This window comes from Aythya ferina (genome assembly GCF_964211825.1).
Source record: "Aythya ferina genome assembly, chromosome: 11".
Classification (NCBI taxonomy): domain Eukaryota; kingdom Metazoa; phylum Chordata; class Aves; order Anseriformes; family Anatidae; genus Aythya; species Aythya ferina.
The window spans coordinates 3,082,155-3,108,286 of NC_140307.1; the positions used below are offsets into that span (position 1 = coordinate 3,082,155).

Consider the following 26,132-nt stretch of genomic DNA (forward strand, 5'->3'; position numbering starts at 1 on the left):
CTCTGAACTTGAAAACACCTGAAAGCCCTGAAAATAGATCAGTAAAATGCTGCTTAGGAAGGATGATTTGAATGAACAATTTCCTCAGCTCCTAGCTTTAGCAGCTCAAATTTCTTTATATATGGAAAATGGGCAGTGCTATTGCACTTTCTAACAGCCTGTTATTTAAACTTATAATATTTATAATCTAAAAATTACAAATTATTTAAACTCAATTTACCATATTACTTTTATGGGCACCCTACTACATTTTTTTAACGAAGTTTATCCTGTCAAAACTACTTGAGGACCACTTCCCTTCTTTTTAGGGCAACCCGGAATTTAGCTTTTTTCAAACCGATTTTGACGGACGAAAAGCCCCAGATTTTGTATCAGAAGAACCGGCACCACAACAAGCTCGGGCGAAGGGAGCTGGATTTTTGCGTTTAATAAGAGCTCCTCTTACAAACACAGCCCTTTGCCCGCAGAGCAGCCGCGACTGCCGCTGGGTGGCAGGGACAGGTCACAGCGTGAGATGCACAGACAATAGGGAAGCTTAACCAGGGGCTGTCACGCCTTTTTTTATTATTTTATTGACCAAACGTGTGACCGTTGTGCTTCATAAACACCCCGCAACCCCCGCGGGAAACCCTGAACCCCCTCAGAGCGCCCATAATGGCGGCTCCCCCCTCACCGCCCGCCAGCCAATCGGCGACCCGCCATAGCCCCACGTGACCCCCCTAGCAACGGCTCCACTTCTTCCGCCTCGGCGGCGATGTCGTCACGTGACCGGCGCGGAAGCGGAACCCGGAAGTGGCGGCGGGGCCGCTGCTCGGCGACGGCGGCGGCGGAGGAGGAGGAGGAGGAAGGGGGGGAGGAAGGCTCCGCTCCCGCCACCCCCACCGGGCCGGTGAGGGCCCTGTTAAGGGCTGGGGGACTCGGGGGTCCTTTTTTCCCTGGGGCCGGTAAGGGGGAGCGGGGCTGGGGGCTCCCTGGGAGGGCGGCGGGGGTCGGGGTAGGCCCGGGGGCGGCCTCGCCTCACGGAGCCCCTGTGGGGTTGGGGCCCGCCGGGGCGTTTGGTTCGGCCGGGGTTGCAGGTGGCTGGTCGGTGAGGGGGTGGGTTACGTTTTGGGGTGAGTTTGGGCTTTTTTTTAAGTTCTGTTTTGGGTTGTAATGCCTTTTTCTGCTGTGTTTCCCCTCTCTTGCCCGTGATTCAGTTTCTCTCTAGCTGGAGGAGCCCCCGGGCCGTGCACAAACCCGCTGCTGCCATTCTGTGTTGGGGAAATAAAATATTTGGGTCGCAGGTCGCTGCCTGCAGCAAATCCTCCAGGAGCTCCTGGAGCCAAATAAAACCCTTTGCTCTCCCCTCCTAGGGGTAGAGCTCAGCAGCTGCTGATGCACCTGTGTGAGAAAGGAGCTGCAATTGGATGCTCACTGCGATCTGTTGTGTGTTTGTGGGACAAAAGGTGTTTTTTTGCCTCCGCTGTAGTTTTAAGTGCTGCCAGGCTGTGACAAGTAGCAGAGTAGTTGATGGCAGCACTGAAATGAGGCCACATAAAAGTGAAACGAGGGCTGTGCAGCTGAATTTCCAGCCTCCAACACCCTAGTTAGGCACAAGGTGCATAATCCAGCCATATGTGGGATGTGCACACCGTCGTGCATCTTAGGAGGTGCTTTTTCTTTTAAAGCTCAGGTTTTCTCTGCTTGGGAAACTGCAAATGAAGGCTGAAAGATGAAGAAGTTGAGAATAACTGTTAATGCAGCCCCAAAAGTTAATTAAATCTATGTTAGTGCAGCTGTAACCCCAAAGTTAGCTAACCCTCCATGCTGGCAGCTCTTCTGCAAAACGAGATACATTTGAGTGACTCTCAGAACATTGAGTTCCTTTTTTTGTCAAGACCTAAGAAACAAAACCTATCGATTTATGTTTGGCAACCCTAAAGAAAGGAGATCGAAAGCTGCTTTGGTTTGTTGTGCTCAGCAGGTACGAGCTCAGGACAAAAACCTCCTGGGGCAAGTGGCTTTCAGGGCAGGGCTGTGAGGCCAGCAAGCTTGGGAGCTGTTTGATACCATCTGTTGTGTAAATGGAAGCTAATGGTCTCGTGCTGCTTTAAAAAGTTGAATCTAGAAGTCATTAAAGTTGTTTGCTACAATTTAATGGAGTATTAATGAGAAAATGTCACTACTTGCTGTTGTGTGTTCTGGCTCGACTAAGTATTTCAGAGTAAATGAATGGATTTCTGTGTGGAGCTGATTCTGAGATCAGTTAGTCTTGTATTAATTGGTGTGCCCCAAGGATATTGTTGTTCCTAACCCCTGACCAGAGCCGGCTTCTGCTTGGGTAGGTTTAAAACCTCGGGACTTGTGTAAAGCCTCAGTGAGCTGCTGTTCCCAACGCGCCTCGGGGCTCCGTGGGGTCACTTCTCCTCAGGCTGAGAGCACAGCCTCAACACTCAGGCAGTAGCTCCACAAAATAATTCAAGTCTAAACTGCTGACTGAATTCCATCAGACGTAAATTTGGATGCTTTATTAAGTTAAGCTCAAAGCACAGATAGGCTCTAGCTTTTCGAGCCGCTCGCAGCCTGCAGCAGAACTGCCTTTCTCTACAAGCGCTGCCCGGGAGAGCTCTGTTACAAAAGCGTCGTCATTTCCTAATTAGAGCAGTACGGGGCAGCCTCCTGGGAGCACAGTTACGTGGCTTGTGATGAAAACTGAGGATAAGTGAAGTTGCTGCAAGCCAGGGGAGTGTAAGGACTCATGAGAGCAGGCTCACCCTGCAAATGTTTTGTGTGTGCGTGCCACAGCCTTGCATGGTGCTGAAGGTAAAGCCCTGTTCTCCATTTTAAATGTTATTTTTCTTTCTTTCAGGCTGCCCTACGCTGAGTTTTTTCTAACCATCATGGGAGAGATTAAAGTCTCTCCTGACTATAACTGGTTCAGAAGCACGGTTCCTCTCAAAAAGGTACGTTCAGCTCTAAGCAGCTCGTGTGCGGCTCCCTCCTCTTGCTCCGGGGGGGAGGACTGGGCAGTCAGACTCCACTTAACGCAGGACATTTGTGCTGTGCTACTGACCCAGCTCCCCTAGCTGTTAGTTTTCACGTGCTTCATGAGCTGTGGCAGCAGTGGCTGGTGTTTTGGTGCCAGCCATGCTGGGGATCGTGTTCCCAGAGCTGCTGTGTGAGCTGTGATGCACCAAGGCAGCACAACCAACCTGGCTCAACGCTGCCCTGCTGCCAGAGCCACCTCTGTGGATCCCACACCTGGCTTCAGGCTGCAGCAGAGCTCCTGAAGGCAGCTTCTTAGCAGGCAGAGAAGGGAAGGATGTCTCAGCTGCAGTAGAAAAAGGCAAAGCTGCTGCTTCTTGTCCTTCGGATGACTTCTGCTTAATCGCGCCATCCGACCGCTTTCCCCTCTCGCTCAGATTTCTCCACTTCCTCTCACAGGAGAGCTTTTGGGGCGTGCAGCTTCTCTCTTCTTGAGCTTCTCTCTGTGTGCAAAGGGCACGGGGCCCTGCGCTGCTGTGTGGCTCCTGGCCTGCTCTCCGCCATCCCTTTGTAGATAAGGCTCGCCGAGGCTGTGGTTATACAGTAACTGGCAGCAGCAGCCCGGGCTCAGCTGACTGCCAGCTGCTTCACTTCCCTCATCTGGATGGTTTGGGCTGCAGGAAGGTGCTGGCAGCAGGGGTGGGAGCAGCACAGCCTCTTTCAACAGGTTGTGGTTGGGCCACCCTGAAGGGATCGTGTCCCCAGACCTAAGGAACAACACTTAAATGTGCCTGGCATTATTTCTGCTGGATAACACATGGTTTTCTGTAAGAAATTACCTCTATGGAAGGATTGCAGGATTTTTGGTCAGGGTTTTTCATTCATTTTTGCCACGTAGGTGCTTCCTGGAAGTAAGAAAGATCTGCCTGCTCTCCCTAGGCTCTGGTTATCCATTTTCTTTCCATTCCTGGCCAGTGCTGGATCTGCCGGGCCTGTTTGTTCCACGCTGTTTCCCCCAGGCCGTGTCTTGCTGTGGCAGCAAAGCCTGGAGGCAGTGCTTCAGCTCAGGGATGTGCAGGTGCTCTGCAGCCACGCTGTGAACGAGAGGAACCGGAGGATGTGGTTGCAAAGGGTACAAGCTGCTGCTGCTGCCTTCAGCTGCTGCTGACTGCTCAGGATCTCAAAAATGAGAGCGTGTGTAAGCCAAAGCTGCTGTTGGCAGGGCTTGTCTGACATTCATACTAGGGGATTCCTTTCCCTCTGGGTGATTCAGCCTACTCAAAAGTAAAGTGAAGCCACAGTGATGAACGTGGGGTTTGGAGAAGGTAGAAGTAAACTAGTTCTGGTTTCAGGGTGGAGGGGGAAAGTACATTTGCCTGCGTTATCCTTCCAAAGGCTTAGGCAGAGCAGTTGCACTGCAGAGAATGACCAGCCATCGTTGAAGGAAGCAGAGCCAGAGCTGTTTGGTTGAAAACAGGTTAGGATGTCCCTCCTGAAAGCAGCAGAAAATGCACAGCCCCACTGCCCTTCCTGCTCTCATCAGATTTGGGAAGCACAGCACAGAAAACAATGTTCCTAAGCCAAGTCTTCAGCTCTGCCCCTGAGCCCCCTGTTGGGTTTGTGGCCACCAAAGGCAAACAAGTGCAACAGGGCGAGTCCTCAGTTGTATGACACTTCAGCTCAGGGTCATTCAGTAGTCCTTTTCGGAGGAAAATTGGAGTCTTACTTCACATTTCACGTGAATGGTGTTTTTTCAAATGCAGAAGTGGTTCTTTATCACAGGGTGGCGAAGGGGACTTTTACAGGGCGGTCGGCAGCCTCGGGTGAGAGATGATGGGGAGGCTGAGATTTCCCCACAACGGGGTGGGAATGGGGGTTTCTCCATGGAGGCCCAGAGCTGCCACCAGGAGCTGCAGCTGTGTAAGTGCTTGAGGCTGATGTGCTGAGCCTGAAATGAAGGAGGGGAGCACAAATTCAGGTTGAATCAGGCTGGGTGCTCTACCACATATAGGAGTATCCCCAAAATCCACCACTCGCTGTCTTATCTAAGTCCTACCTAAAAGTCCTCAGCAGAGGACACCCTGGTCCTGCTAACCTCAAAGGGAAGTTCTTCCCCTCGTTTAAGATAAATGCAAATTTTACCCTGTTTGTAAGCTGTAGTTGATCTCAATCTACAGACCCAAACAAGGAAATTAAACCAAAAAACTGGGCCCTGCCAGCTCAGCATTTACCCGTGCTGCTGTCTGTGTGTGTAGCACTGAGCGTTGTCTTTGTGCTGCAGTTAAACTACCCGGTGCGTGGCTGGAAATCAAATAGAACAGTTTTTAAACCTCCTGGTTCATTGTCTGGGCTCGAGGAAAGAAACGTTGCCTCCCAGCCTCAGTTCCCATGACGTGAACCAGCTCAGTGATTTCAAGGGCTGTGCAAAGCGAGGTGTTGCTTCACCTTTGGAAATAAACAGCAGCCTTGCATGTTGGCAGAGTTGCTGGAGAATAACAGCTGAGACTGCGAGTTCTGTGCAAAGGGTTGGTTTGGGGAGGCTTTGGGAAGGCTTTTGTGCGAGTTTTTAAAACTATTTCAGTGCTGAGGGAAGCCCTGGTATGCAGTCTTTATTTTTTTGTGTGTGAAAGCCACAAAACAACAGCATCATGTGATTTCTTGCATGTTCCCAGAGCCTGAAATACCGGCTTTATTGCAAGCAGCTTTGTTAATCAAGCAAATGTGATTTGTGAGGCTGGTCTCCGACTCCCTGAGCAGCTTAACCGCTGCGGTGGGAAAGCAAACTGGGCTCCTACGTCGCTGCTCAGAAAGTTGCAAACTGGTGACGCAGAGGAGATGAACTCCTGCTTCCCCCAGAGGTTTGAGCTCGTCGATCTGGTGCTTTTGTGCTTTCGCAGGGCTGAGGAAGGTTGAATGAGAACCAGCACAGTAAATATACAGAACAGCTCGTTGGTAAACAGGCTGGGTAGAAATGAGGCAGGCCCCAGCACTGCTAGAAAAGGAGACCTTGGCCCAGTTCCTGTACTCCTGTAGATGATAATTGTGCTAGGACTTGTTGCTCCTGGCGTGTGGATAATCTGCTGCAGCCAGCTGCGTGTCCCGGGGGCTCCGGACACCCCGAGGTGCTCCCGTTTCTTTCCAGGTCAGCTCTGCCGTGCTGCTTTGGAGTTGTGTGGCCGTTCCTGGCAGTGGGATGTAACTGTTCCAGAGCAGTAATCTGCAGGGCTAGCTGCTTAATTCAGTAAATTGCACGTATCCAGACCTGTAATTCTTTTGCCCAGTGTCTGCAGGTGTCAGTGGTCAAAAAGCTGCCCCTGCAGCAGCGCTCCCAGCCTGTGGCTGTTGTGCTCGGTCCTGAGAACCGACCTCCTGGCTTTCTGTGCTGGGCTGTGGCACGGTCTCTCCCCTGCCAAGCACATTTTTCTGCCTGTGATGTATGAACTCGATCCTTTGGGGCACAGCCTCGCTGTTCCCATGGCTTATCCGTGTGTGTTTCCAGACCAGGCTGTACCTTTCCAAACCATTTCAAAGTGCAGAAAACCGCTCTGCCTCAGAAAGGAAGAGATTTATTTATTTTTTCCAGTCGAAATCCTGACCTGCAGTCAATCACTGTCAGCCCAACGCAGCTCACTCCTGCCAGCACGTGTGTTATATTCCAGCTGCCTGCAGAAGGGTGCATCCCAGGAGATGCCACGGCCCGGCACAGGGTGGTGTTAGCTGCCCTGCTTAGGTCCAAGCACACGAAATGTTTGGTCTGACAGTGCTTGGTCACAGTCCCGCTTCCAGCTGCATCCACGCAAACATTGTAAGTGTTGTTTGTAAGCAGCCTTAGAGAATAAAGCTATTTTGATGAGGAATAAAAGAGTCTTGTTCCAAAGAGTCTTGAGTATTACAATATTCACTGGGTGACAGATTTTTGTAGAAGCAGTTCTGGAAGTTGGTTGAAGAAACTCAGCCTTGTGTTTTTCCTCTCTTCCTCCAGATAATAGTCGACGACGATGACAGCAAAGTCTGGTCGCTGTACGATGCGGGACCCAGGAGCATTCGGTGCCCTCTCATCTTTCTTCCTCCTGTGAGCGGAACTGCAGACGTGTTTTTCCAGCAGATTTTGGCACTGACTGGCTGGGGTTACAGAGTTATCGCTGTGAGTATTCGCAGTCCTTTGTCAAAAGTCAGCATAGTTTTATGTGTTGATATAATTGGAGGTTGGATAATGAATATTAATTTAGTTTTGACAGGAGAATCCCCCCAAAATGTGATGCTAGCTTGTAGTCCAGAATATGTAGCGTGCAGTTCAAGGCTAAAATCTGCTGTATGTTCACACAGCCATTTATCCAAAGCCTTGTGCATACACATTACTACATTCTCAGTCTGATCTTTACCTTGTGTGCTATGGACAAGAGTCGTCTTTGCCTCCAGCTGGATCTTTGTTAGCCATGAGACAAGTGTGTGACTTAGTTCAGGGCTTCTGTGTTTGCCTTAGGGATGATTAATAACCCGCTTCTCGGCCTGAATAACTGCAAATGTGAAATCACTCCTTAAAATCCCAACAGCCTGCTCTTTTGTGGCTTCTCTTCAGCTCCAAAGCTGAACTGAAACAATGGGTTTGTACAATAATTTTTCTGCTAAGTGATATTCTGAGTGCTGCTGTATCTCCTGCAGCAATTAGCAATGTCTGTATCTGCCAACTTTCCATGCCACAAAATCACTGAAAAATCATTCTGGTATCTTTTCCCTTTTCCCCTTGATTACAGAACGAAGCGAAGCTGCACTTTCCTCTCTGAACTTGTTCTGCCAAACTTTCTATTGTGTATTTTTGTCCAAGTGGGGGGTAGTTCTTCCTTAGGGACCTTGCTGAGGAGCTTGAACCTCATGGCACGAGACAGATCGCTGTCTTCAAACCTTTAATGTGAGAATTGCTGCAAGTTTCAAGCAGACAGCTGATGGATACTGACCAGAGAGGGGCTTGGTCTAACTTTGTGGTGTTTCAGTTGCAGTATCCAGTGTACTGGGATCACCTTGAGTTCTGTGATGGATTCAGAAAACTGTTAGACCACCTTCAGCTGGATAAAGTGAGTGCCTGGAGATGGAGAAATAGATGTGTAGTTGCCATAAAAACCTAACATTCAAAAGTCTCATTTAAGAGCAAACAGATAGCATATGATGCAAAACCAGCCTATAAACAGGCTGTGGGGCGAGTTTACTTTTGAAACTAGTTTATTTTTGAAGGTCAACACCCTTGAAAATTCTGTCTAAATTCATTTCTGTTGTAGGCCTATTAAATTGTACTGGTTAACTTCAGTTTTTCATGAGACCCTGTTTAAGTTATCTTTCATAACTCATGTTGTACAGCATACCCCAATAAAACACCTTGGATTGGAAGAGCTACTGAAGACGAAGTGAAATGTTCGCTTTTTACTTAAGCGTGATAAGCACACAGAAATTCGAGCTGTGATCTGGAAACACTTCCTTTTTTCAGTGTTTATCATATCCTATAAATTACAGAACCTGTATAGAATTTTTTTTTTCCTTTAAAAAAATTAGTTGTGAGGAAAAATAAAACTTGAATGACTTATTTTTCATAACAAAATAACACACTTAAGGGTCATTTTTCACAAATGTAACATCTGTTTTTGTTTGTGTTCTTTTTTTCTAATTGAATTAGGTTCACCTTTTTGGAGCTTCTCTGGGAGGCTTTTTGGCTCAAAAATTTGCTGAGTACACACACAAATCCCCCAGAGTTCACTCTCTGATCCTATGTAATTCCTTTAGTGACACTTCCATCTTCAACCAGACGTGGACAGCAAACAGGTAAGGAAGACAGGCAATGAGATGGGTGGCATTAATGTTTTTTGTGATGAAATGTGACGCTGATCTGGTTGGACACGTTTCTGACCTGTTTCCAGCCTGTGTGACTTGTGGCAAGAGAAGTGAGGGGTGGAATAGTGTGACTTTTAAAGTCACATCACGAAGGAAGTAGAAATCTTCACAATTGGGAGTGTGGAATTTGGCAGACTAGTCTTGTATTTATCTTTCCTGTGATCATCTGAGAACATGTGGTCAGACTTTAAAAAAAAAAAAAATAAAATAAAATAAATCTACCTGATTTCTAGCAAAACCCTTCAGAGTGAAGAAAGTGTTATTCACTATGTTTAAAATACACACAAGATGATCAGCTTTCCAGAGCATTTCAAGCACCTAGCTGTAAGGTTTTCCATCTCTGTGCTCTCAAAGCTTCTTTACAATTTCATTTGAAATTCAAGCACAAAGTCTGTGCAAGAAGAGGAAGCGCTTACAACAAAGCATCTTAATTCTGGAGTCTTGGGTGCTTGAAGATTGCATCTCTTTTCTGTTTTAGCTTTTGGCTGATGCCTGCTTTTATGCTGAAAAAAATTGTCCTTGGGAATTTTGCCTCTGGTCCCGTAGATCCTGAAATGGCTGATGGCATTGATTTCATGGTGGACAGGGTAGGTGTCTGTGTACTTCAATGGCTGTGATGTCGATCTCTGAAAGATTCGCTTAGCACACAGTGGAGGTTGTACAGATTTCTGCTGCTTCCTTCACTTATCCAGAAGTGAACAGTAAGGGATGGATCCCTAGCAGGCGTTGGCTGTCACAGCCTTGCAATTTAACTGGCAGTGTGACTGTCTTCCTTACTGTCCTGTTTGTATAGATTGGAACAGAGGAGTTTAAGAAAGATGGAAAAGGGAAAATGTGCTGGGATGTATCTGTAGGCTATGCTGTGGAGGCAGGAGCAACTAACTAAACATGTTTTAAGCATTTGTCTCATGAAGGAAGATATTAAATTGTAACTATAACTTTCACCTGAAGAGCAGCTGTGTTTCCCTTAGAACTAAGGAGCTGACTTCTCTTTGGCTCTGTTATTACTGTTGCATTAACTTCCTGCACTGAATTATGTTGTTAACCAATATTTATCTCTACTGAAAGCTGGAGAGTCTGGGCCAGAGTGAGCTCGCTTCAAGACTTACCCTCAACTGCCAGAATTCCTACGTAGAACCTCATAAAATTCGTGATGTCCCTGTAACTATTATGGATGTAAGTTTATCTCAGTTTAATCTTTTCTTTAACACTGTTTCCTCTTCTTGGAAGGTGGGGCGTGGTTATTGTGTTAGGAACTTAATAAATATTTGCAGCATTTACTTAATTAAATAAACTTAGATTCAGAATTAACTGTTGTGACTTGTTCTGTAGGTATTTGACCAGAGCGCACTTTCGACTGAAGCAAAAGAAGAAATGTATAAGCTTTATCCAAATGCCAGAAGAGCTCATCTCAAAACAGGAGGCAATTTCCCGTATCTCTGCAGGAGTGCTGAGGTCAACCTATATATTCAAGTAAGTGCCTGCATTCAAACCCAATTTACCAGCATGTATAGCTGGAACAGCAGTAGGAAACTTTCTGTGCTTGCTTTTATTTCTTAACCTGCCTGAGCTCTGTTCACTCTGTCTCCCAGATCGCTGATGCTGAGCAGCCACATCAATCAAGGGTTGGCTTTGGGGGCTTGGCTGCTGCTTATTTCCTCTATCCTTTGTCTGAACTCTTATACTCCAGTCCCTGAATACATTCTCATAGCAAAGTTACTCAGAAGTAATGTTTTTCTTACCAGTTATGCTTCTACACCCTTCTCAGTGTTAATTTCTGTGTCTTACAGATCCACTTACTGCAGTTCCGTGGTACCCGGTATGCAGCCATCGACCCCTCAATGGTCAGCGCAGAAGAACTGGAAGTCCAAAAAATCAGTCTTCATAACAGCAGCGAGCAAGAAGAAGAGTAGGTTTCTGACTGCCAGTGAAAATGAGGAATCAGGTTTGGTGGTCTTCCTGTGTACAATCATCTGTTCCCACTCTGCCTTTTTTCTTGTGTTGGCCGATTATCACTGTGCGATTCCAACAGGATCAATAGTCAGTGAGCTACCCGTGGACAATAAACCTTCAACAATGTAATGGAACATCTGCTTAATTTTAAGTCTTCGAATTCAAGGAAGTATCTCTGAAGGCTGCAGTTTTAAAAACAAAGACATTTTTGCTACCAAAGTCTTCACTATCATGTTCTTGAATGGAACAGTATTTCTTTTTATATTTTCACTCAGTTGTATATATTGCCACATGCAGGTTGTGTACTTATAAGCTGACGTATATTTTTGTTGAGTATTTGGTTTAAAAGATGTTAAAGTGCCAATGTTGCCATCACTTATTTGCTTTATATGTTGTGTTGCAAGTTAGTTTATTTCTATTTGAAATAAATTTTTAACTTTCTTGCTAGCTGTTTAAAAATGGTTTTCAATAAAACTTCAAGTTCAGCAAGTGCCTCTTCTTTTGACTACAAGAGAACAGTAGTGTAGCTTACTACAATCCTGGTTTGCCTCCACAGATACTTTAAAAAACAAACCAACGCTTTAAAAGGTACCTTCTGTTTGAATTTGCCTCTTGTATCAAACAGTTTTAGTTGTAAGGTTGCACTGGGTTAGCTTTGAGTAAGAATTAGTCAATATTTTTAATAAAGACTAAGACACAATGTGCAAATTTAACCTTAGAATTTTGATTTATTGAAATACAGATATTATTTTTCCCTTGAAACACTAAAACTACAAAAACTTAAAAGACAAATTGGTGTTTATGAAAATTGTATGTCCTTATCATAGGCTGTGTAAAATAACCAATGATAACCTCTGCGAGTTGAAACAGTAAAATCCACACAGCAGTGCTGTGGACAAGAATATCAGCCTTCAGGTAGTCTTAAGTTCACTCTTGCTCTTAGATGAGTGGAGCTATCTATGTTCTAAGGTAAAGGAGATTTTCAAGAGGCAACCTAGGGATTAAAGAAATTACTCACTTGATTTATAAATATTACAGTGATATACATTTTCTCTTTAAAGATCACAGTCCTTAGGGATCAAGTAGTTGCCTTGACTTGGCTGAACAAACTTCCAAGTTAGATTTGTTTTTAACTTTCCTCCTAAGATACGCGTGGTATACAAAAAAAAAAAAAGAGGCAAAAAAGGTATGTAAAGAACATTCCTGTAAACAAAAGCTTATAAAATTGACAGTTAAAAATTCATATACAAAAATACACTGCAAACAAGTTACAATAAAATCTTGTAGTATATCCTGGTACTCGGTCACATTATGGCAAGTGAGACTTAGCTCTTATTACAGTATTGAGAACATAGAGAAGAGCCAATAAAATCTCGCTTCTCTTTAAAGAGGCATTTTAGACTGCTACTGTTTGCTGATATCCTTGTAGTTTCAGACCAAGAAGGAAGCAGCAATGACACCAGCTTTTTATGATGAGAAGCCCTTAAGTTACAGCTGCCTTCTGGTAAGTGACAGAGCAAGTGTTTCTCTTGCTCTTAAGACAACTGATGACACATCAGTGAAGGAACCACTACTACCCTTCAGTTTTACATGGCTGTGCACTTCCGTGGAGAAGCAGAGTCTGCATTTGCTTTTTTCCGAATGCTTTCTGTAAAAGAGGAGAGAACGTTCTCAGTTCTAAGGGGTGGATATATCTTACACATCTTGTTTCATATATATATATATATATATAAAATCTTGTTATATCTTACAACACCATTCAGTGGTGCTGTAGGTTTACTAAAGGATAACTCTTTGATCTGTTTTTACTGGTTTTTGTCCTCTGTTAAGTATCCTGCTGCAGAGAAGGCTTAAAGCTGTGGAAGGATGTGTTAATTTACCCAAAAAAGGGAAGAGAAATGATGTATAGAGTGGTAGTAAGGGGGTGGGACAGGGCGGAGTACCTTTGAGCTCATGTGAATTGGTTTCTTTCAAGTTTTTTTTCTGTATGTTGTAAAACAACAGAATTCAGCTAGTGCTTAGTGTGTGCTATTCAAAGGAAGCCAAAAGCATTACCAGCCAAATCCCTTCTTCCAATGCCCACAAGACCTTCATACAATCCCTTGATTGGATTTTCTCCTGCTGTGATCACACCATGAAGCCAGATAAGCAACATCCTGTGGCCGTGCTCTCTGTAGCTTTTAGTACCTGGCAAGATGAAGCCACAAATCAAATCCTGCACTTCACAGCCTGTAGCTCTAGAGATGATTTCTGAGTTGCTGAGTTTGGGTACCCCTATGCTTTGGATTTTACCATGAAGCTCTGAAGTACATTCTGGCTTAATTCCTGGTTGTGGTCTGATTGGTAGATTAATATTAAACTTGATGGAGTGGGCAATGGATGAACTTGGGCTTGTCAGACAACCTTTTATGTCAATACAGAATTTCCACCTTCAGAGCATGGTTCCTCGCTCGCATTGTGCAAACTACAGGATTCCCTGGGGTGACCGACAGATCACCAGCAGTGATCTGCTTCCAAAACTCTGAACCTGCTAAGGTATCCATGAAGTTCTAAAGAGGATTATGCGTGAAGTATGAAAAATACCTGGGTAATGTTTTATACCTGTCCATTGTTGCTCAATGGCTCTAATGTGTGCATCGGTGAACTTCCAGAAATGTGCCAGCTTCTTCCATTCACCAGGTTTGAGGTATTTAGTAGCTAATCTCCACATTACTGAGCGAATGTGCTGCGTTTCCACCCTGTGGTCTTGCTTAAAGGTCAAGTGCTTTGCCACCCAGGAGTCAGAGTCACTGTTCAGGTTGTCCTGCAAAGCCAGAACAGGAGTTTCAGTGTGAGATGCTGCAGAATTCTTATCACGGTCTTTTGTGTGAGATTCAACTTGAAGTGTCCTGCTGCTTTTAGGCTGTAATCGAGTTTTCCTGCTGGCAGTGAGGAGATTAACATGAGAACAAGATGCAGTTTATCTGCTCTAGGTCTGCCTTGTTTCCTTGGCTGCCGATCTCAGTGCAGCTGGGACAGCAATGCTCTGTTGTGTCAGTGTTACTGATTATCAGCCCATCATCGTGCTTCCTGGACTGAGACCTGCACGTGCCCTCCTGGTGTTAATGAGACCTCCTCCATACCTGTCATTCTGCTATCTCCCACATCCTCAGCTCTGCAGGTCGCTGTGAGTTCATTCTGGTACGAAACATTTCTTCTATTGTCTTTTTCACTCTAACCATGTGTGTTAACAAATCTGTTAATAGCAGCTTTGCTGTGGAAGCCCATTCGAATCAGAATTGGCGTTTCTACAGTGCCTTTTATCAGGGACTTGTATGCAGAATCATTTCATTAAACTTCACACGCTCACCTCCTTCACATGCCAGACTGCAAAGAGGCTAAATGACTCTGCCTAGGGCTGTCTGGGAAGCCCGTGCAAGGCCCTGATACACAGCATTACTTCTGAGGCTGGGCCTGTGCCACCTTCCTTTCCTTCCCCTCTAGAGTGTTGTCCTTCCTGGTATTGGGGGATGCACAAAGTCCTATAAACACAAGGAATGAGGTGTTTGGCTGTGCTTGTGTTGTGCCCTCTGCTCAGATCGTGTTGGACACAGGCTTGGGGTAGGTAGGGTTTCAGTTCAGGGGTTAAGGCAGATGAGCAGCTGCACCCTATGTGCTGGAGACGCTGCTGTGCCACACAGGGAAACACAGGAGGAACAGCCCCAGCTGGGGGGAAGTTTGAGAAGGAAGTTGGTTGTATGACTCCAACACGAAATGATCACTCGGCGCATGGGAGATTAGAGGTGAGCTGCCTCCTCTCTGCTGCTGAAACCCCCAAGGTCACAGTTGGTGACCTGAGCCCAAGCATTTCCCTGCTCAGAGCTTCATTTTCTCCTTCTGGGAAAAAGAGATAATGATACCACACCCTCTTCTACAGGGCTTTTGGAACAACTGCCAAAGAATCTTTGAAAATCCCTGTTCCCTTCAGCACAGCCTGAGGCTTTTAACAACAGAGGCTTTTTTTTTCTAAAAAAAAATAAGGAGTGTCTTAAGTAGCTGCAGTTGACGTGGTGAGGGCTTTTGTTTATCTAAAATGAAAGTTGAGGTCAGGATGTCATTTTGCAGTTGGTAATGTGGAATCTCAGGGGAGAGGATAAGCTACATCTACCCTGTAAAACACAAGAGATGGTGGTATACGCTGCTCACCTTTTCCCATTTGTAAAACCGGTCAGCTTTGATAATCATGTCTGCCACGTTGATATGATTGCCTCGGGCAGCGACATCCAAAGATGTTTTTCCTTGCTGCAATTAGAAGGGGAAAAATGAGCTGGAAAAGACCTTGCACGCTCAGGAGGTTCAATCTCCATGCCCGCCTGGCAGTCTAACAGCAGGCAGCACAGCCCATTGAGCTTTGTACCTAGCTCTACCTCTATTTTCCACCTGCAAACATTGTCTCAGATGTGAGTTAACTTCAAGCTACTGTGTGCAGGACACAGAGAGTCATTTTCCAGGCTCTGCAGCATCTCCTCTGCTGCCATGGGGGGGCTGTCAGATTGGCAGCAGTGCCTGGGAACACATCCTGTAACCCCCAGGGGGATTGCAGTTGCTTTCAGGCACCCAGGAACACGGGATCTTCAAAGGACCAGCTCAGTGCTGCAATCCAAGGCCTTTTATAGCCTTCTGCACAGCAGGTTTGCTGATACGTGAAGCTGAAGTGATTTATGCAGCCTCATTAACTTTATAGGATCCACATATGCATGATTAGAAATGGTCTCCTAGGAGAAGCTGATAGGACCATGAAAATGTAACTACACTCCTTACGTGAACACAATTTTGGATGAACTGATGGATATATATTAATATTTGAGTCTGCACGAGCTTTAACCCAGGTGCAAATGGCAGACACTACGTTAATCTCTGCCCAAGCCCACTTCAACATTTTCCAGGCATCTACGGGGTTTTCAGGCTGCACACAACACGCATGATTCCTCTAGAGTTCCTTTTTCTTATTTCAGGGACAGAAATCCTGGACACTGGTGCCAGATTTATACTATCCAGATACTTTTTACCTATTAAAACATGCACTGTGATCCCTGAGGTATATTATTTATCATTACTCTATAATATCTTTGTTATTATTGTATGCAATAGCAAAAGCAGAAGTAGCAGGAACTGGAGCAACTTTGGGAAAAAAGTTTGCTCATTGTGTGAACTGTTTTCTACCTTCCTAACAACCAGTCACCTCCTTACTGGAAAACGCATCAAAATAACCTACTCTGTGCTGTTTCAAGACCTGGAAATTCCCAGATTTTAATATTATCAGTAGCCTTTCTTGAAAATTAGGAAAAACAACAGTAAAGACCATCTCTATTTTCCCTCCGTACCCCTGCAGAATCTGTTCAACCCACAGAGACAATTACCTTGTCTGTCAGCTTCAGATTGACTCCTGCAATGAGAATCATCTCAGCGATGTCCTGCCTGCCGTGCTCTGCAGCGACGTGGAGCGAGGTCTGCTGCCTCTGCAGAAGGAGGGTGAAAGGATTAAACTTCAGAGGGGACAAGTGTGAGGCTGGAAAATAGGGCAGAACAATACCAGAAGGAAGCTTTGGAAGAACACAGTCAGCTCTGCCCTCATTCCCCTCCCTCCCTTTCTCAGCTGAGGGCCAAGCACACTCCAACGTTGAACTGGAACTGGGTTCCTCGGGCTGAGCAGAACTGGTTTGTCCCTGGACTAGCACCAGCACTGAGTGGTTTCTGATAACGCTTCAGTCTGAAGAAGGAAGCTCTTCAATTCCATAAAGATCCCTGGGGTCACTTATAGGAATATATTATTTCTTGTTATTTAAACATTTTCTATAGGCAGATAGCTTGGCCAAGGGAAGAAAGGGTCTGTGCCAATTCTTTGTTCTGGGGACACAGGGCCTGTTTAATTTGGATGCGTTGTAATCTGTACGCACTTTGGGATTATTCAATGGAAAAAATTAAAATCAAACACAATATGTGGCAATTTTATGGTGGCATGAAGAGAGAACATCACCACAAAAAAAGAAGAAAATTAACCGAAACATTACAAACAAGCTACAGATTTGTTAACAAAGCCACTCATTCACAGAATTTTAATCTGGCAAGACAACCAGCTACCTCCAGGGCTTGCTTCCCGTTCTCAGTCCCCAAAACATTTTGCAGAATATCTTTTGGCCTGAATTTTTTCCCATCTGACTCCAGCAGGGAGGAGAGAGTCTGCTTATGCAATGTCTCTGTACACAGGTCCCAGGGACATGGCACAGCCCATGTGCTGAGAGCTATCAAGTGATGACCTCACTGCAACACACAAAATCATTTCACAGGCTTCATGTTTCCTTAGTTGTGCTCCCAGCTTCTCCCCGTTTTAAAGCACTCCTCTTTAATCCTGTCCCTAAGGTGATCAAATCCTCCACAAAATGGACTCACGTTTCACAGACAAAAAAACAGGAGCTGCAGGCTTACATTATCTGGAATGTCAAGGTCACACTCCGCATCGATGAAGAGTTTCACCATTGCTGGGAAGTTCTGCAGCACTGCAATGTGGGTCGCTGACGCGTTTTGCTGTGGAAAGAAGATGCTGTGCTTAGGAAGAGCTCACCAAAAAGACTGTGCTGTGCCTACAATGTCCATAGTAAGACAGCTGCAAGCCTGGACTCGGGGAGAACTAGGGATATTTCCCCATAAGCACAGACCCCACAGCAGCACTGGTCCTTGCAGAGTTGTTTTGTGTTCTTGTAAAGCTCCACAAACCGGCTTGGCTTATTAGGAAGTGATGAGAGCAAGGAGTGGGACTTACATGGTTAACAGCATCTATGTGGGCTCCTGCATCCAAAAGGGTCCTGGCGATCTCCACGTAGCCGTGCAGTGCTGCATAATGAAGGCAGTTCATTTTCTTCTGAGAGGCATATCAGAAGAGACAAATATCAGGGCTTCTTCTCAGAAGCTGTAGCTGTTACACACTATGCAGAGATATCCCTGAGATATCCCCCCAGAGATATCCCTGCTTCCCTCCTGCATCAGCCCCGTGCCCCAAAACTGGCAACTTTATCATCTCCATAGCCCCCTGGTCCCAGGGCAGCTTCACCCACCTCTTCATACAAAGCTGTGTGGGTTTTCCTCTGCACTCCCTGCTCTATTTTTTTTTTTCTCTATTTCTTCCAGCTAGGAAATTTAGATTTTCCCAAATCTAAGACATTTCTCCAAGTGCCCTGTCATGGTGGCATCAGGAGTGGAAAGGAATCTACAGAGTGGGACTAGCCTCTGGGACCTCAAGGCTCTTGCTGGAGACTTAAGTGACTAAAAGCTTGAAGCTAACCCTGCACAAGCTGCTGGCTGCTCCCACACGGCTGCACAGGCACCGCAGGTGCTGTGGCCACTCTAGAGAAAGCATCTGGGAAAGGAGTCACCTCCACAGAGCTCACCTGGGTTTGGGCATTGACATCGGCACCTACTTCCAAGAGCAGCTTCACGCAGTCACAGTGCCCACCCTCAGCAGCCAGGTGCAAAGCTGTGAGTCCTTCCTGGAACAAGGCAGGGTGAGAGAGGCAAAAAAGGAGGCACGCAGCTCTTCTGTAGGCAAGGCCAAGATAAAGGAGAACCAGCAAGTCTCTACCCCATCTTCTGAATCCACATGTTAAAATACCAACACTGAGGGCCAGAGATATCCAATTGATTTCACATGGGCACTGAAGACAAACTATTTCCCCAGAGTATCTCAGAGACAGACAAATGCAGAACTGGAAACCCCCAGCTCTCAACCACTGCTCCCCCCTTCTGAGGGAGCTCATTTCTTTACAAGAAAACAGAAACCAGCAGAATTCTTAAGTGAATTAATCTCGTGTTATTGCTGCTCTTATACACAGGGCAGCTATTCTGGGGTAACAAATACTACCAGTTACCAAAGCAGGTAGTTTCCATTTTCTCCCAGATCTTAGTGACAATCAAATATATTTTGCAAGGACTGTACCCAAGTAAGACTAAAAAAAAAATTGCTGATAAACTTAATTGGGAGTGTGCTGTGGAATAAATACTTTACTAAGCCAATATTTGCTACCTAAGTCATTAACTGTGTTCTAGCCACAGATTTTTTTGAAGCGGATCTATCAAAGAGAGATCTCAAACAGAAGGACCATATGTTCAGTGGCTAAGTCAATACTATAAAGCACACTGAAGTTTAGTTTAAAACACATTCAATAACCATTTAGGCACTTGAATGTACAAGGGTCAGGGAGAAAAACTGAGATAATAGAGTGATAAGGTAGCTCTGCAGGTACAGTAAGAAGAAAATGAGACACTTTAGAATTGGATATTAGTTCAAGAAGGATGTTGCTTTTCACTGATACTCTGCAAGTGTAACCTCCATTTATAAACATACATTTTAGATAAAATCAGCTACCTTCTAAACCTCAATAGTAATCATTTAGCCTGACAACTATGGCAGGAGAGTATTTCTAGAGAGAGAAAGAGCAGTATTGATGTGATTTTCAATTTGTTTAAATGTACTTACTAAGTTCTTCTCATCAAGGCCCACCCCGATATCTACAATCCTCTGCAGCACTGAGAGATGTCCATTTTTAGCAGCTAAATGCAATGCTGTATTCTTTTCCTGAAAGCAAACACCACTTCTTAGATATATATATATATATATATATATAAACTTCACACATAGATATATATCACTGGACTGAGTGTTCATACAAGACAGTTTTGCACAGAGTATACCCAGGGTGACTGAAGAGGAGGTTGTAACCAGTAGTAATAGTCTGAAACAGTCCTGTAATAGGAGCAGCAGGGAGGCAAGAAACCCAGCTACCTTAAACCACAGCATGGCCCACCTGGCTGGCCATTTATCTGTCTGAAAAGTCCTGGAGAGAAATCCTGCATGGACTGAGGCACAAATGGGTTGCAGGTGGATGGGGAAGAAAAGCCCTGACACACCACAACCAGGTACAACCACTGACAACCTGCACTGGCCTCATTTGGTATCCCATGCCTGACTCTCACATCCTCTGATCCTTGGACTTTATATTCCCTTGTTCTTATGCTCATACCTCGTCTTTAGCATTGTGAGAACAACCCTGGCGAATCAGGAACTCCACCACTTCCAGCTGCCCATACTCTGCAGCCAGGTGAAACGCTGTCTTGTCCATCTTTGAAAAGAAACAGAAAGAAACGCATTCCAAGCAAGTCTCAGAAAGCACAAGATCACATCATCTGCTGCCAGCAATACAATAATGCCTTGGGCAATAACCCTGTTGCTCAGCACAGTTAGTGTTCACAGAGGGGAAAAGTGCTACACTTCAAAAACAGTTAACTTTTATTTTGCAGTTAACTTTCATTCTGAGTTACTTTAAACAAACCTAACAAAATAAGCTGAACAGACTGGTGCTAACCCACTGGTGCTAACAACCCCAAGCACTCTAACAAAACATGGGAAAGGAGATCTTTTCAGTGTTAATTTCACATAAATAGAGGATGATTAAAAGTTCACTAAGAGCAACCAGGGATAAAAAAAGGTAATTAATATCTGAGACTCGAGTTACCAAGCGAGTCAAAACCACTTCTGTGGAAAGGCAGATCTTGTGTTGCTTCGTTTAGCCCCCAGGCATCAGAATGGGGATCATTCTAGGAACCATGAGGGCCAGGGAGCAAAAATGAGTGTGTGCCAGCTCCTGTGTGTTCCTACGTTGTCTTCAGGAACAGATCAGCCAATGCTGGAACATGCTGGGAGAGGGTTACCCTTGGTTATAAGAAAGGGCAACATTCCTGCTCAGCTCGGCAAAGCAAGATGAGATCTAGCGAAATAAACATGTGAAGAGCCTTTCCACCTTGTCTGTCTTATCCACATGCACGTCCTCCAGGTCCTCCATGATGAACTCCATCACCTGGATGTGTCCCCTCTGAGCCGCACAGTGCAGGAGGCTCCTGCCGTGCTGGAGAGGGGATAAAGGCCAGTTTGTTTAGCAAGTCAAAGGCTGCAGGACAGGCTCTTTTAACAACCTATTCTGGTTAGCAAAGTGATGGGATGTCTCCCTGCACCTCCAGGGCTAAACTAGTTCGTGCTGCAGACAGCATGTTATGACTCTGAAGTATTAATGCTTGTTTCAACCAAGGTTTATTTTAAAATGCATGGACTTCTGATTTCCTAAACCCATTTACCAGTTCTCTAACACCTTCCATGGCAGCACTGCCCAAATGTGAGCTGAGGAAGCCCTGTACATCCCTGCAGCTACAATTATCACAACTGTTTTAGGAATAAATCTAGGCTTGGAGGTGAAGATGACCTCGCCCAAGGTCACCCTACGAGGCAGAAGTGCAGATGGCAGCCCCTGCAGCAGATGCTGTCACACACTATTACTTTAGCTAATAGGTAAACCTCTCTCTGGCTCTGCATGATGAACCCAGGTACGGCGATTCTCTCACCTTATTGACACAGTCAATCTTTGCCCCAGCATTGACGAGGATATGCAGGACACGGAGGTGGCCGAACCATGCAGACAGGAGGAGGGCATTCATTCCAAACTGGGCAGAAGAGAAGAGAAATACTGGTAACTAAACTGCAAACCACCACCATCCTCACCCCGGAGGGAAGCTGCTCACGAAGCTTCCCAAATATCTTTATTTCTCTCTCTTTTTTTAGCCGCCAGTTTCTTCAATTACTATTATTCCTGCCACCGATGGTCTCAGCAGCAGAGCAGAGACCTGGCTCTTATCTTCCACTTCCTAGTCAATGGTTTCAGGCAAGAGAGATCTTGCAGGCTGTCACGGCCTTCTTACACGCCTCACCAACATGACCAGAAGAAGCCAAGCATCCCTGTGCTATACATAAAGCCTCACATTCTCCCAGAATACTTCCTGGTCACTGTGCATGCAGGGAAAAGGCCAAAAGACAATGCACAGAGGCACCCTAAAACCAGGCTTGCTCCAAAAAGTCACTGCACCTTCTTTGCAGGGAGGTCACAGCTTCTCAATACCACAGTGCCTTGTGCCACCCACTGAGGTGCAACCTGTAACCCAGCACCCAGCCCTCAGCACTCTCCCAACACAGAACACATTTGCAGAACAGGCAAGGGAGATCTGCCTTCATACACTGTCTTCGTCATCCACCGGCACGTCGTGGTCCAGGAGCAGTCGCACAGCGTCCACGTTCCCTGCTCCCGCGGCCCAGTGCAGGGCAGTTCGGTCTGTCTGGAAGAGAAGGAAGGAGAGAGGCGAGGCTGATGTATGCACAATGCACGTGTATCCACCACCCTCCCTGCAAACCCAAATCTGCCATCCAGGGAGCCAGAATTCCCCGCACCATACTGGGTTTTCTTTGGCCATAGCCCTCTCTCTTCTCTCTGCTATCAGGCAGTGACCTCTGCTAGTCACCTTCTACTTAGAAATTACAGTTGTGGACCACAGCGACAGCACAGGAGTGTGAAGTATCATTGCCCACGGATGGATGGATTGGTGCAAACCCATATTTCCAGGAACCTACTGATGAACACTGGGAGAGCTGCACCAGGAGCTAATCAGTCCCACAGCCTCGGCATACAGAAACAGCCAAATCAAAGCCAGTCGCTGCAGCCACGTGTATCTGGCACACTGGTTCCACTGGGAACCATGAATTATTATCCTTCCTCGGTGCTTGCAACTTCCCAGTCTGGCCCAGATGCCAAAGCTCTGAGTTTCAGAGTGTTGTGAAACTGCCCAGTTGCCACAGGCCCTATTTGGCACTGGGAAATGCATTTTAAAGCTTCGGCTGATTGAGCAGCTAATGAGGAGGGTAGCGTTTCGGAGCTGCAGTTCTCAAACACACCCTCAGCGCTTCCTGAAAAATGGAGGTGGGAAAACCGAGGACTCACGTTGTTTTTGGCTCTGATGTCGACCCCTCTCTTGATGAGCTCCTCCATCCTGGCCGTGTCGTTGCGCTTTGCTGCATCGTGGAACTCCTTCTCTGAATGAAGCACTGCAGCAGAGACAGAAGAGCTGGCATTAAAACAGAGCAGGCATGGAGCAGCATGCCCCAACAAACCTCCCCTTCAGCTCGCCAGCCCTAGTGGCTTCAGGGAAGGCAGACTGCAGAAATATTCTCCCAGGAAGAAACTCAGCCCTATTAATGCTAGCATGCCTGCTGGATTCGTCTTCTCCCACTGTCTCCCCTTCTCTGAGCACCCCTGTGCCACATCAGTGCTCCTCCTGTTCTACCAGTTTCTCTTCTAATTCAGTGTCCCCTGTTCGCATGGATTTGTTCTAGCCCCAAAAGCTTTTGATGTGAAGTCTTTTTGCCCTCAAACCTTTTGATTTGAGGTCTGTCATCTGCCAAGGCCCAGAGCTGGTGTGAGGACTCCAGTAGAAGGCACAGACCCTTCCCTCCATCCCTCCATTTACACCCTGCTGCTCTACAAAGATGCCCTTACATGTGGTCCTGCTGCCTTGCGAGCCAAATCAGCCGAGCAGCACACAACCTCCAGTCTGGCTGTGATTAGTGTTGCATCTCTTAATAGACTGTGGCAGTTCTTGCACATAATTTACACAAATGGCAGTATTTGTCCTGCACAGCTAGGCACAATTTAAGGGTGTTTACTCTCCATGCTGGGCCTTGCCTCAGCAATCTTCTCCTTGATCGAACAAACCTTCCTGCCAAGAAATGAGGGCAACGCGATTCTGGGCCTGCTGCGGCCTGACAGGGAGGCTCTCAAGGTTTTTGGCAAGGCTGCTGCCAGTCTTTGTTAGACTCCGTCTCTGCCCTAATGCTTTTGGGGAATTCTTTAGAGAAGGGATTGAGTAGGACCCTCAGCCTGTCACATCCTGCTGGAGAGCTGGCACAGACACTCTGCTCCCTTCTATTCTTCTCCAGATCTCAGGCTGCAGTTTGAGTGTAGTGGGGAATCAAAGCAACCTTCATTTGTTTTCCCCCCAGTGAAGAATACATGCTTGCGTCAACCAAATCTGTTCATGTTTTAAGCCAAACATAAGTCTATACATGACTCTTCAATCACACTCTTGCAGCTGCCACACACACCTCATCCTCACTTTCAAACCTTGTATTTATAAGCACTTCTCGATTCCTTACAGGATTGCACAGGATTGTCAGTCTGTGAGCACACCTGTCCTCTGTCCTTTGCTCTGTAACACAAAAGGTGCCCCTGCCTGTGAAAAGGTCCTCATAGGTGAACAGCTACGAGTACTGCACTGAATACCAAATCCAAATTCACACTGCAAATGCAGAGCATCAGCAAATTCATTCTGCTTATGCTCAGGCAAAACAAGCCTCAAGCAGCTCTGCTCTCCACAGGTTCCCACAGCCCGAGGATTGCAGGCGCAAGCAGGCTGCCTGCCCTCACCAAAAATCAACCCCCAGAAGACTCAGCAGAGGCGAAGAGCTGGCCTAGGCGGGGACGGTTTTGCTCAGATAGTTCATCTGTATGGATGAAGTCGGAGGATGCTGAAAGGCAAATGATGCCAGGCAGGTTCTCAGCTGTGTAAATCCAAGTAATTCCACTTGCTTCACTGCTGATCTAGATAAGGATAAGCCTCTGCCTTAGCGTTATCTGATGCATAATCCACTTGTGAACATCTTCTGCTAATTCTATGGGGCTGCAAACCTACAGGCATAACACTTCATTAATACTGAGAAAACGTTATCAACTGGACACTAGCCACAAGCCATAAAAAGCCATCAAAACATTTTTTTTGTCCCTGTCCTATCACATTCGGGGGATAAACGAGAGATTTTCTGTCTAAATAGCACTACCCCACCTCTCTGGAGGGCACAGAAAAAAAGCAACCCTACTGTGGATTACTAGGGCAGCAGAGAAACTTAATTTGAGAGAAAACCTGGAAATATGTGGAGTTTACACAAATTATTAATACCAGCGTCTACACACGACTTCCATATGCTTATCTCCATTCTGTAGAGTAAACTCTAGGTCTCAGTTAAGCAAATATCACATCTCTCCAGGTGGCAGAAATGCGTTCCTGTGTTTTATGAGCCCACAAAACCCCGGCAGCCCTGCCAGGAGAAGCCGAACCGTCACTTGACTTATTCTTTCATCCACCTGCCACGATGCAATAACAAACCTTTCATCGCTCAGGGTGTAGAAGCTGAAATTTGTTTGTTTTCAGCGACATATGGGAAACACCTTGACGGGCTGGGCTTCCTCCTTAGCGCCCACGCTGTGGAAATGAGCCCTGTAAATGCAGGTGCGCTCCTCAACGTGCCACACACCCACCGATAAGAAACGTTTTGGTACATATTTAGCAGTTCCTCTCACTCTTTCGAGCTTGGATTTTGGGGTATTTCATATCCTGTGGTAATGAATATGGATTTGTTTATCCCAAACAACGCCGAGCACAATTTAAATGCTTCCTTGCTCGGTGCAATGCACCAGCTCGCAGGCAGTGCATTACATAAGAGATTTCAAAAGGCAGCAAAGGGGAAGAAACGAATGCACAAAAACGTGCTAAAACTGCCTGCTGGGCTCCACCAGAGCCTGCGGGACACAAAGACACCCCAGTAACACCGGTGACTGGAGGCCGAGAGGCCGAACTGGGAGCACTGGTGTTATCTGGGCGCTGGGGGGGCTAAAGCCATCTCCATTCCTCCACACCCACCCCGCTTATTTCTGAAGGGAGCCACACGTTTTATTAATCTTTACACCATTTATTCCCAGGAGGTGGGGGGCGATAGCAGAGGGGAATTGGAGCTGGGTTTAAATTGTTCCTAAAACCACCGCCGGCATGGGGGCGGCGGCTCCGTGAGGGGCACCCGCAGGGACCCCCCGGGAGCCCCCCTCCCGCCTCAGCCGCCCCCCGGAGGGCGGCAGCGGGCCCGGGGAGGCCGGGGTCGGTGTCGCCGCCTTCAATCCCCCCCCTCACGGCGTCTGCCACCTCCTCCCCACCGGGACCCCACTCACGGGTGTCGGCCTCCGAGGCCAGCTCATCCCCCATGCCGCGGCCTCGAGCCGCCCTCCGCCGCCACCACCACCGCCTCCCGGGCGGGCTGAGGGCCGGGGCTCCACCGCCTGACGGGCGGGCCGAGTGTTGCTGCCACGCCGCCGCCGAGCGGCTGTTTTAAGTGGTGTTTAAAGAGAAATAAAATGCAATAAAGATGCTTTTCCACGCGCGCCGCGGCTTGGGGGGGTTGCACTGGATAGCGGAGCAGCCAGCCGATTTGTTTCGTCGTGACAGGGAGAGAGGAAGGGGGCCTTGGGTCAGCAGGCAGCGTTTCTTAAATCCTTGCTTTTTATTTATTGTATTTATGTATTTATATTTAAAATATGACGTTTTGGGATGACTTCAAGGGGCAAATCCTGCTACCGACGCTTCAGTCAGGGTGCTGCATGATC

General features: G+C 46.6%; 2 protein-coding genes and 1 long non-coding RNA gene across 6 annotated transcripts in view; 2 read left to right on the plus strand and 1 right to left on the minus strand.

Annotated features, from left to right (window-relative positions):
* The first annotated feature begins 764 nt into the window (after positions 1-764).
* SPG21 (SPG21 abhydrolase domain containing, maspardin) lies at positions 765-11,282 on the plus strand. Its single transcript, XM_084532621.1, has 9 exons — positions 765-889; positions 2,849-2,942; positions 6,947-7,108; positions 7,956-8,036; positions 8,630-8,775; positions 9,323-9,431; positions 9,913-10,020; positions 10,177-10,317; positions 10,635-11,282. The coding sequence occupies exons 2-9, from the start codon at positions 2,880-2,882 to the stop codon at positions 10,755-10,757; spliced, it is 933 nt and encodes a 310-aa protein (XP_084388747.1). The 5' UTR covers positions 765-889; positions 2,849-2,879; the 3' UTR covers positions 10,758-11,282.
* A 223-nt stretch (positions 11,283-11,505) lies between these two features.
* On the minus strand, positions 11,506-25,826 carry ANKDD1A (ankyrin repeat and death domain containing 1A). Of its 3 annotated transcripts, none has more exons than XM_084532616.1 (15): positions 25,701-25,826; positions 22,647-22,750; positions 21,889-21,987; positions 21,223-21,321; positions 20,628-20,732; positions 19,851-19,949; positions 19,307-19,405; positions 18,222-18,320; positions 17,597-17,695; positions 17,263-17,361; positions 16,197-16,295; positions 14,983-15,078; positions 13,399-13,600; positions 12,853-12,984; positions 11,506-12,445 (listed from the first exon to the last, which is right to left on the minus strand). In XM_084532616.1, exons 1-15 carry the CDS (start codon positions 25,732-25,734, stop codon positions 12,384-12,386), a joined length of 1,527 nt encoding a protein of 508 aa, XP_084388742.1. In that variant the 5' UTR covers positions 25,735-25,826; the 3' UTR covers positions 11,506-12,383. The 3 variants fall into 3 exon arrangements, with proteins under 3 accessions (XP_084388742.1, XP_084388743.1, XP_084388744.1); XM_084532617.1 differs by lacking the exon at positions 25,701-25,826 and adding an exon at positions 24,865-24,990; XM_084532618.1 differs by lacking the exon at positions 25,701-25,826 and adding an exon at positions 23,826-24,061.
* LOC311442904 overlaps positions 24,898-26,132 on the plus strand; it is a 31,220-nt gene continuing 29,985 nt past the window's right edge. Inside the window, exon 1 of one of the 2 annotated variants that reach the window (XR_014696941.1) lies at positions 24,898-25,033. This is a non-coding gene — a long non-coding RNA (uncharacterized lncRNA). Of the gene's footprint in view, positions 25,034-25,826; positions 25,997-26,132 lie in introns of those variants that run through there. The other variant, XR_014696942.1, reaches the window with a different exon arrangement.